Source organism: Phasianus colchicus, chromosome 22 (genome assembly GCF_987193195.1).
Source record: "Phasianus colchicus chromosome 22, bPhaCol1.hap1.1, whole genome shotgun sequence".
NCBI classification, from domain to species: Eukaryota; Metazoa; Chordata; class Aves; order Galliformes; family Phasianidae; genus Phasianus; species Phasianus colchicus.
In genome coordinates this window covers 4874875-4885698 of record NC_143457.1, presented here as the reverse complement: position 1 = coordinate 4885698, position 10824 = coordinate 4874875, and the positions used below count along the sequence as shown (strand labels likewise).

Here is a 10824-nt window from a genome sequence, read left to right as displayed (position 1 = left end):
CTGAAAACAAGATGGCATCGCAAAGAATTATTTTAAAAGGTCCAATCTGGGAAAAAGACTATCGGGACTCAGTGGGAAGAGGAAGGTGTTCCCCCGTATAGAGGAGATGACCGAAGCAACACCTCCTACCCAGTGCCGTCACCTCTTATCAGGGCTTCCCAAGAGCTGGCTGCAGTGGAAGAGTGCTGGGAGGCAATGGGTGACGCATGGCTGTGGGCAGGACGGGCGGAGCAGGGAACTCACCTGCAGCCAGGAAGGTATAAGAGGCTGCGGCGTGCGGCCGCGCGGCCACTGGTGCGGAGCTGCTCAAACAAACCCAAAGGGAGCCTATGCTACAGGAGAAGGTGGGAGATACAGAGCCTAGCTGGAGAGAAGACTCTTTGGGATAGCAAGCAAGAGCCCAGAACATGCTTTTCTCCTTCTACGCTGCTCTTTGAACAGGTATTTATAGCATTTGACCTGCTGTTCGCCTCCTTGATGTCTGCTCCAAGGCACAGCTACTTTGGGAACGGTGCTGTAGAGCTGGCACTGAGCTGCAGGGACTCTCAGGTCTGGTTTTATGGGGTGGGAAGAAGCTTTCTAGAAGTCGTCGGGAAGCAAAAAGTACTTTACTCGGTGGATTTGAGGGAAGCAAAAAGTACTTATCTTAGTAGATTTGAGGCTGGGTGAACGCCAGTGGGATGGCTGAGCTCAGTTATGGAACGGTTTAGTTGTGGTGCTCCAAAGTTCTGGTTGGCAGTGGTGGAAACAGCTGCACAGGCTGAGGAAGAGTGCTGTGACCACAGAGGTCTGAATTGTTTATGTTAAAATAACCACACGTAGTGAGAGAAATTTGCTACCAAAACAAAAGCAAGGTTGGGCAGTGCAGCGGTAGCATCCAGGAGAAATTTGATGCTGGCTTCCCCACGAAGCAAACCCAACAAGCATCACTATCACCTCGAGCAAAAGGGAAGATGGGGGCACAAAAGCTTGTATGGTCATCTAAAAGTACCCATTGCAAACAAACTTCCTCAAGTTTATTCTCAAGACCCTGCTGCTCTGCTATGGCTGTCTTAGAAAGAAGTACCAAGGGAGCATCTGCCAGCCTCAGTCAGTCTGTCGTTCTGTGATCTTTTTTAGATAGGTTATGGAACAGACATTTGTGGAAGTGTAGGGGAGGGCATCTGCAAAACAGAGGATTTGGTAAAAGCAAAAAGAGAAAAAAAAAAAAACCACCAAAAAACACCAAAAAGAAAACAACAGAGTGAGGGCTTTCCTGTGTCTTTGTGCCAGCCAGATTTGGATCTGTAGTTCTGTAATTCATCAGCATCTGCCAGATAGTGCTAAAATATGCAGGCTGAGCTGCAGCCAGGGAAAGAGACAGACAACAAATATTACAACTTGCTGAAAAGCTCAGATAAAAAAGTGCAGACTAAAGATTAACTCGAGGAGAGGCTCCGGTGAGCGTGAGAGAAGCAATAAAGGAAGTATTTAAGCCAACACTTTGCATCGACGGCAAAGTTTCCTCCCATAGGTGCAGCCTGGGAGCTTAAGATTGCTTTTGGTTATGGCAATCAAAAGCTAACCATGATGGGAGATTATGTTCATGCATCATGGAGATATTTCTGTGCAACGTTAGGAATAAGCAGATCTTTCCCATCCCTTACATCAGCCTTCTTGCTAAGACACAGAGTCTGCAGCCCGCGTTGCTGAGCCACTGCAGGACACAGACTGCAGGCCTATAATTACCATTTCTGACTTGTCACTGGTAAATCTCCCAGCACAAAGAATCAAGCCCAGCCAGTTCAGTGATACGCCCTCAAAAAATGTTCCCCAGGCACACAGCAGTGTGGCCGATGCTGAGAACTTCCTCCAGCCAAACACTTGCTTTCAGGGATAAGCACTCTGTATCTAGAAAGCCATACACCTGGTATCAGAATGTGCTCAGAGCTGCGTTTCCAGCTCCAGATAACTGGAATTCAAGGTAATACCCAGATTGCTGGAAGGCTGGAGGAACTCGGTTGTAAATCAATTTGCTGGAGCTGCCGTATCAGCCGCTCAGCTCAGGGCTCTGCTTGCACACGGAGAGAAAGCAGAAAGCAGATGGCAGCACACAGCAAGGCTTGGGCTGCGCTGGCGCTCCTCCAGTGCTGAGAATAGGGAAGAGCTGCACTTTCCTGGGGAAAGCAGAGCAATAAGGAAACACTGGCGAATTCCCCCTTGTTCTGGCACAAAAGCCATTTCCTCCAACGATTCGTTTCTTGCTGTGTCACGGTGACAAGATAGAACAAACGTAGTGAGATAACAGTGTTTCCTCACTCCCTCGGTCCCGCTGCCGCATGGAAGCATTCAGATCCCATTGTGCACCCACAGCCCCATTGGTGCCACCTGGCAGCCCCAGTGCACAGAGCACCCCGAAGAGCTTCACCCTGCTGCTGCTCCACCACTGAACACTGTTATCTGTCTCTTAGGCCTCACCATAGTATCTGAGTACCTCCCAGCCCAATAGGCTGCTATAGGGAGGTCCCTGCTTGACCCCATGGAATCCTCTGCTCTGCTCCCTGCTCAGGTATTGGGCAGCACCACCCAGGGTAGGTCCTTTATGTTTTCTCTGCCCAGAGCGAGGTTTGCGGAAAGGCTGCAGCCATCTTTAGTGCCAGGGTGACTGTGGTGGAAAGGCTTTGGCTGGATGGCGGATCTCTGGATGGTGGATTTCTGGTGGCTGCTTGCTTTGCAGGTTGGTTATCTTCATCTTCATCATGCAGCTTCGAACAGGCAGCTCTAGCAGTGGTTTTCCAGCCTCTGGAGGCATCGCAAGCCACGAGCTTGCTCTTCAGTCCTCCTGTGGGGTTAAAGATAGGTCTGGTGATGGGTATCTTTGCACTGTTAAAAGCTAAAGCCGTGGTTGTCCTTCTCTTGCAGAGTCTCCCAGGGCTCTATTCATCTCCTCGAGCTCCGTCATGTCGTGCTTCACCCAGCTATGGCACTCCAGCACACCGGACTCTCCCACCAGCCCGGTCCCTGCATCCCCACATGAAATCCCCATTCCCATCAGCCCTATTGTTATCACCTCCCCAGTGGACAGCAAGAGGAAAGCAAGGTCCCCGACCGACAAACCAGGCTCTCCAAACCCAACATCCCCAAAGCCAGCCTCCCCCGTTGAATGCTCCATCTGCTTCAACACATACGACAACACCTTTAAGACCCCCAAACTGCTCCAATGCTCGCATGTTTTCTGCCTGGAGTGCGTGGCCCGCCTGAGCAAAGGGCTGCCCCCCAACCACCCCGAGGACCAGCTCCCCTGCCCCTTCTGCAGGCAGTTGACCAGCATCCCGCTGGAAGGTGCCCCAGCCCTGGAGACCAGCAAGGAGCTGCTGGCCACTCTGCCCCCCGAGCTCCAGCAGGAGAAAGTGCTCTGGATGGAAGGCACCAAGCTGTGCTGCCGGCAGGCCTCTGATGACCCCGAGAACCCAGACTCGTGCATCTCCATCGACGTTGCCATGAGCAAACCCGAAAGCCCAGAGGTCCCTCCGACGGGGCTGGCAGGGAGGCTGTCCCGCTGTGACATGTGTGACGACTGGAAGCGCATCGTCCTGCTCTCTGCTCTCATCATCATCCTCTTCTGCATCATCCTATGGCCGGTGCAATGCGCGCTGAAGACGGGGAACCTCCGCTGCTTCACGAGGACTGTTGCAATGAGCAGGCCAGAATATCTCCCCTCGAAACACACCACAGCAGCCACGCCTGTGACACAGCTCCCATTCCTGTAGCACGAGGCATAAGATGGCACACCCCCAGGAGCATCCCTCGGTGTGCTTGCAGACCCCACGCTCCCCACTCCCGTTCTGTGCCCACACTCGGATGCATGCACTCACCTCCAGCAGCCCACAAATGCTCCCTCATGAGGAGCTGCCTCAGTTTCCTGCTGCCAAACTCCACGGAAACCTGAGCCTTCAAAGCTGCTGCAAAGGTGTGATGGGTGACAGATGAGCTTCTAGGACTGTTTGCCCACAGGCTGATACCAGGTGACAGTGGGTGTAGCTCCTTCCAGCTCCTTTGGGGAATAAAGGGCTATCTTCATGGTTATTTCTAAGAGGAGCTGGGCTTGGAAGGGTAAGGACATGTCGAAGCTGCAGAAGCAGATGAAAATTAACCTCATTCCACATGCTCAAAACATTTCCGTTGTGGATTCAGCACAGGAGGTGTGAAATGCTGCCTCCTGCTGACAACACGTCGATCCATCCCTGCTCCTCACCTGAGCTGAGCACTGCTGAATTTCCAACAGAAAATAAAAGCCATCCTATTGCCGTTTTGTTTTTCTCTCTAAGAAAGTGCTTAAAAAAGAGTAATCACTCATCCTTAACCTGGAAAGGAGAGCAAACTCGCCCTGAGCACAGCATCACACTGTCCTCCGTGAGCTTCCTTCCCACTGCTCCCCGGCCAACTGCTGCTGAAGTGGCAGAAGTTGCACCTTCTGACAGCTCTACCCTCCTTCTGACAGCTCTACCCTCCTTCTGACAGCTCTACCCTCCTCATCTTCCAAGGTGTCAGTATTAAGACACAGGCCAGTTGCTTACACTCTCTTTTTATTTAACCCAGTGATCTTCTGACAGTGGTTAACAATGGTCTTCATGAAGAAGGCGGCTTACAATTGAATCTTGTTTATTCAAGCACATGGATGTGAGACAGGATTGTACACAAGTACCATGGATGTATTAAATTATGTTTTATACAATGCAAGGTGTTGGTGTGTAACATTTACTCCCCGTTTCCCCCCCTTACCAGATGCAGCAGCAGCACAGCTGTTCTCTTTATCCTCCACCTTCATACTTACTGCCATCCCAGCGATGCTGTCCCAGGCAAAACCACCCTTGAAAAAGGAGAAGCTGCAAAGACTGCTCATCTTTTGCTTCCTCCCAGCTGGATCAAAGATGTTTTCAGTCTCTCTTTGCAGCAAATCTGATCTGAAACACAAAAGGCTGAAGCAGCAGCAGAAGTACCCCAAGTCCGTTGCTATGCAAAACTTCTGTAAAGCTGCTGAGTGCTTTCTGTATCTGCACCACCTTTGTTGTTTAGCTGCAGGCTGCTATTATCTGTGCCAGCCACACGGCTGCAGAAATTGGTCCAGGCACTGCAACAACTTCTGCCAAAGGCCCTGGGCTCGACAGGGATTCTCCCTTGCATCATCCCACCCGCTTGCTGCTGGAAGGATATCTTCACAGCACCAGCTTAAGTGCGTTCTTGGAAAAAGTGGCTCACTGAGACTTAGGGCAGAGAAGGTACTTTCACTGTAAAAGGAGCATTTGAGATGAAGCCCAGCAAACTGGCATTAGCAGTGATGAAGTGTTCTGTCACGTACAACTACTGCTCAATCCCACTGATGAGATCTAAGGACAGGGGGGAGGGAAACAGCATCCTCAGCCTCATCACACCCATTGTTATGGGTGGTAAACAGTGAGCACAGAGATCTCACAGCTCACAGGTGTTGAGGAGTTGAGGAGGCTCCTTGTCCACAATGATTGTCAGTCAATTTCCCAAACCACTTAAAAAGAGGGGGGGGTAAAAGAATAAGAAAAGCTTTGAGAATATTCAACATTTATTAAAAGTGCAATAAAAATAAAACAGTTTTCCTGTCCTGTAAGAAGGGACCAGGAAGACCAGTCAGGAAATACAGCCAAGGGATGCCATCGTGCTTTCATTCAGCCCCTCCTGCTCATTGCTGGCTCTTGGGCACCAAGGTCCCTGACCAGGCAGAGGGGCAGTGACCCAGGAGCACATCAGCACCCTGCATGCTCCAGAAGTCAACACTGGCACTCTGACCCCAATGAATCCTGCAAAAAGGGGGGGGGTTCTATTTGCAGACCGAAGGGCTGGAACAGCAGGAAGCCCCAGCAGTCACAAGTCAAGATTCACCAACAGAGCTGGAACACTCCACTCAGTAACACACTCATCTTCATGTCACTGGTCAAAATAAGTGCTCCTACAGCACCCAACCCAGCACACACAGCACTTGTCATATAGTTGTGGGGGGAAAGAGAGGTCATACAGCAAGGAAACAGCAGAGCTGCATCAAGCTTAGAGGTACCCAGCTCTACAAGTTCAGCTCAGCCCAGCATCCTAGGGTGTGTTATTCACCCAGGAGGGCTAAAAGCACAGTGCACAGTCAAAGCTGCTTTCCTGCTCGTCAGCACACTCCAGCTAGATGGGCTTTCAGGGCTCAATGCTCACACCAAAGTGAGGATGCTCACCCCTGCAGCCTTGCCATGATGCTCACGCAGCTCCAAGCACACACACACACTCACCTGCTGTACAGCAGGGTTGCATAGAAAGCTATAGCTGCAACAGCCAGAAGTGTGAGGAGAAGAATCAACAGAGGCACAGATACCTGGGTTCCAGGCAGTGCTACTTCCCACCTTCAAGGTAGCAAAGTTAGCCTGGAAATTAGCCTAGAAGCAAACACTTCTAGCTCGGAAATGATTGACCTAATGAATATATTGAAGTGCACTAATACTTGATTAATGCCCTAAGTGGGCAACCCTGGGAAAGCTCCTAAGCAAATAGGCATTTCCATTCTTAACAATTTACATGTAAAAAATAACAATCTTAAATTAAAAAAAAACAAAAACAAACAAAAAAAACCACCAACAATTAAAACAGCTTCGATGCCCAACGAATGTCCAGAGGCACTTCCACATAAATATCAACCTACTGATACAGGGGAGACCAGGAGAAGGTCCTTCTCAAGAATAAGTTAGCTCAAGGCATGTTCTTAAGGCTCTGCTTGCTTCTTAGCTCCTCGCTGAATCCAAGGTGCTCGGGGAAGGCAAAATGGGCAAAAAAGCACTGTCCGCAGATGCAGCATGTGAAAAGGGTGGACGTAAACACTGTAAGTCCTGCAGTCCTAAGCAAGAAGGAAGAAAGGGCACGGCTTACAACTGGGAGAAAAAATGCACTGATGTGACACAGACGTACTCCCAGCATTCAACATCTCTCCTTGTTTATGTAGTTTCTCCCCTGCAGCACCGGGCACGATTTAAAACAACCATGATCCCATTATCACATTTCTCCCTGTTCTGCCACACAGCCACGTCTTTAAGCTCCGTCCCATTTCATTAAAGCCTATTTGGCTTCCCTGATGCAAGCAGAGCCACGGAGATCTGCATGCACTGAAGCACACAGGATAAATGCAACATAAACACAGTGGTGACATGCAGCCTAACCAAAGCATTCCTACCTGCACAGCCTCACCTTCAGCTCCTCTATCGCCCCGTGTTACTCATCCCTGAAACCTTTGGGCTTTTGATGTTGAGGTTCTCATAGACGGAAGCTGACTCATCATCAGCCCTGTCAAGAAACAAAGCCTTGTTGTGAACTGCCTCGCTGCTCTGGATGTGTTCCCAGAGGCAGGTGGCCGGTCGGAAGCAGGCAGTGGCCTGGCCAAGTTCCCTTTACTCCTCCCCATAGCCTGTGGGGCTCAAGATACCACAGGTCAGGATCTATTTGCCCTTCCCACAAGAGGAAGGTGGGCTGCCATCACAGTGCTGGCAGCGTGGTGGGATCACCTGCTCATTTTGAGCCATTCCCATCCGACAGCCAGGAACTGGTGAGGTTTTAGGAATGGGAGAGGGAGGATAAGTGCTGGGGACCAGACTACCGCCGTTCTCCTGCTGCTACAGAAAGTCCTCTTCCCAGCAGACAGACTTACACAGGCTGGGCTCGTGGTGAAGGGGGCTGCCCTTTGGCTCTGCCTTTTTCCACAGGAGGGTATCCAATATTCAAGTAGTCTCGCTCTTTCCTTTTACTTCTCTGAAATAGGAAGCAAATACATTAAAATCCTACTCAGGGCTGATGCAGAAGGAAGCCTCGCAGGATCCCATATGCCAGCAGGGAGGAGTGGCTGTGGGTTTATTCCCATATGTTCAGGGCAGCATTGAGGTTCCAGAATAAAGGAAGTGGTTACGGTGCCTGGTGTGGGGCAAAATGTGCCCTTTATCCTCCAACCAAGCTGAACAGGACTCACCTGCTCTTCCTCCAGCCTCTTCTGCTCTGCTTCAATGAACTGCTGGACAGCCATGTAAACGAATTTGTACTGGGCCTCTGTCTGCACCATGCCAGAGCGCTGCCTGCGTACCATCTGGATCGTTTTGGGGATGTCAATGTCGCAGTCCAAACCTGCTCAAGAGCCAGAAAGTGGGAAGTGGCAATGAGGTTGAGAAATTATTCTTGCTTATCACTCCTCCTGCGGCTTAAGAAATAAACACAACCACTGCTGAAAAAGGTCCGCCTGCCTAAATGCTCCCACTAAGAGAACTGAGGGTCCAGACATGCTACAAAAGTCACTCTCACCCCAGCTTTAGGATCAAGCCTGAACCCAGAATGAGACAAACCCACTGCTGGGAGATCATGGACCACTGCTTGCACCTGAGCAGGCTTATTCCATAACAAGGCAAACAGTGAGAGTCACAAGACTGACATGGAGACATACCTTGCCTGTGAATAATATCCACCAGAATGTCTATCACTATGATGGTGCCTGTGCGTCCTATTCCAGCACTGGAGAAAGAGAAGGAAGGCTATATTTCCCTATGTGCATACCTGTATCACCTCTGTTTCCCAATTGCCCACCACCAGACCGTGTGATGGGCCGGTTATAGGTAACAAAGGGAAGAGACTCCCTTTTTGTTCCCCATCCCCATGACAGAGCTGGTTCCTACCTGCAGTGCACTATGATCGGCCCCGTGTCTGGAATGCTTCGTTGTGTCCGGTTCACTTGGTCCAGAAAGCTGAGAACCCCTCCTGGTTCATTGGGCACCCCGTGGTCTGGCCAGCTGAAATACTGGTAGTGCTTCACCACCCTGGGACGCTCATCCTGTGTGGAGCAGAGACCCAGCAACCATCAGAAGGAGCACCAGGCTTCCCCTTCATATATTAAACCATTAAGGTTGGAAAAGACCACTAAGACCAAGCCCAACTGCCAACCCATCACCAAACGTACCACATCCCTCAATGCTACCACATCTCCATTCCTTTCCCATCAACAAAACTGGAGCAAAACAGCCCAGAACTTCAGCAATGGGACCATTAGGTAAAAACCAAGAGATGCTCCAGATCCCATCCCCAGGGCTGCAGAACCACGGTGAGCTCACCCTGTCCACGTGCCGGATCTCCAGCTCCCGGAGGTAGTAGCCCTGCGCCTCGCGCTCGCTGATGTTTCGCACACAGATGCAGCCATACTCCTTGGCACAGCCCTTGTCTGGCCAGTAGCGGAAACACTTGTTCTGTAGCGACACAGGAGAGCTGCTGGTGAGCCAAGAGAGGGGAGGTGGGGGACGGACCCCAGATGTATCACCCAGGGATGCTCGGTGGTCAAAGGATGAGCAGCAACAGTGCAAAAAATTTAAGGAGAACCACACATGCAGAGCATTCCCTTGAGCTGGGGCTTGGATAGGTTCTGCAATTACTTTCCTGCCTCCCAGCAGGCAGGAAACCTGCTGAAACCTCCTGCTCTGCTTCCCAGCTTGCTGCAAGAAGCCCCTGCCATCATTGGGCAAGGAGCTGCAATTGTCCAAGCAGGATAACACAGTTAGGTTGGTTGCCCAGATTAATTAATCGCTGATTCCACTTCACATTTTAACACAAGCCCCTACCAACTACCCAGCCTTTCACTTCTGAAGGCTTTAAAACCAGTTTGCATCCAGCCTCCCAGGTTGGCACAGGATGCAGGTGACACTGGGGCTTGGCAGCAGCTCTCACCCTGCCCCGCTCCACTTCCTTGGTTGTCATGACAATGACGTGACTGTTCTCTTGGTACACCATGGTCCAGAAGTCATTCACTGTTGTCTGCAGGCAGCCCTGGGTGGCTATGTAGATCTTGCAGTGCTCCGAGTTCCTTCCATCCTCAGGGATGCTCTGAGGAGAGAATTGCTTTAGTGCACCCTTCAGCAGCAAAGTCTTGCTGTGCAGTGTTTGCGAGCCAGCCAATTTTCCCCTGCTCATCACCCATGGACACGAACTGCTCCCATCACCAGCTTCAACAGAAGCCAACATCACCAGCAAAATCTGCTTGCCTCCAGGGACCTTTGTAGCACACAGTACTGAGCACAGGCTCAAGCCATGAGGTAACTGCAGAAGTTGCCTGTAAGAAAGCAACCTTGACGGTTTTCTAGAGCTTGGTGTGTAAATGCCAGAATAGCACTGATGGAAATACAGCTTCGAGCAGCTCTCAGCTTACAGATGGCAATTATAATTTGACCCCTGTGATAACAGGCAGTGACAGAGAGACTAGATCAGTCCCCTGGGACTCCCTGAGCAGGCAAGGAAAGCAGGAGATTGAGATAAACTCTTAGATCAGGGCAAACAGAACGTGTCAGAATGATGAGATCCCTAAGGATACAGCAGAAAAGTCCAGTGCTTGGTCTGGAACTGAAGAAACAGAACGGTTCCTGCACTGCTGTTCCCTCAAGGCTGGTCCCATTACTGCACACCCCCACCACAAACACAGCCCCACGTGCTGCCTTCCCTTCCCAAGTACCTTGATGTAGTTGGCATTGATGTAGTCAGAGCCAGGCACGCTCTCATCCACATCTCGGAGTGCCACCCGCGTGGTGTCAACTGAGGGAGAGGAACACAGAGTGAGCACAGAAGGGCAGTGCCATGCACAGGGCCACCCGTGGGCTCCCACGAGGCTCTCAGAGGGAAGAGACATGGGGAGGTATTGCAGAAAAGGGAGCACGATGCTCTCCTAATGACACTTAGCAGCGCATTCTGCCTGGTTCACAGCCACGTTGCCACTCCGGTCACTTGGGTGGATATTGGTGATAGGCAGTGCTACAGACTGAGCTGAGC

At 50.9% G+C, this 10824-nt stretch overlaps 2 protein-coding genes across 3 annotated transcripts in view; one reads left to right on the top strand and one right to left on the bottom strand.

Moving 5' to 3' along the window:
- The first annotated feature begins 352 nt into the window (after positions 1-352).
- On the top strand, positions 353-3878 carry RNF223 (ring finger protein 223). 2 transcript variants are annotated; one of them, XR_016459458.1, is made up of 2 exons: positions 353-441; positions 2902-3012. XR_016459458.1 is itself a non-coding variant. In XM_031613659.2 (2 exons), exons 1-2 carry the CDS (start codon positions 2519-2521, stop codon positions 3747-3749), a joined length of 900 nt encoding a protein of 299 aa, XP_031469519.1. In that variant the 3' UTR covers positions 3750-3878. The 2 variants fall into 2 exon arrangements, 1 of the variants encoding a protein (XP_031469519.1); XM_031613659.2 differs by lacking the exon at positions 353-441 and adding an exon at positions 2519-2570 and having other exon boundaries at positions 2902-3878.
- Positions 3879-4261: 383 nt separating this feature from the next.
- The window catches only part of LOC116242713 (tyrosine-protein phosphatase non-receptor type 11-like), a 28013-nt gene continuing 21450 nt past the window's right edge, over positions 4262-10824 (bottom strand). Inside the window, exons 8-16 of the mRNA XM_031613658.2 lie at positions 10511-10590; positions 9733-9888; positions 9126-9257; positions 8694-8848; positions 8465-8532; positions 8000-8151; positions 7685-7785; positions 7214-7323; positions 4262-6880 (exon numbers count right to left, since the gene is read on the bottom strand). Of these exons, the coding sequence (XP_031469518.1) occupies positions 7239-7323; positions 7685-7785; positions 8000-8151; positions 8465-8532; positions 8694-8848; positions 9126-9257; positions 9733-9888; positions 10511-10590 (929 nt within the window). The 3' untranslated portion in view covers positions 4262-6880; positions 7214-7238. The remainder of the gene's footprint in view (positions 6881-7213; positions 7324-7684; positions 7786-7999; positions 8152-8464; positions 8533-8693; positions 8849-9125; positions 9258-9732; positions 9889-10510; positions 10591-10824) is intronic.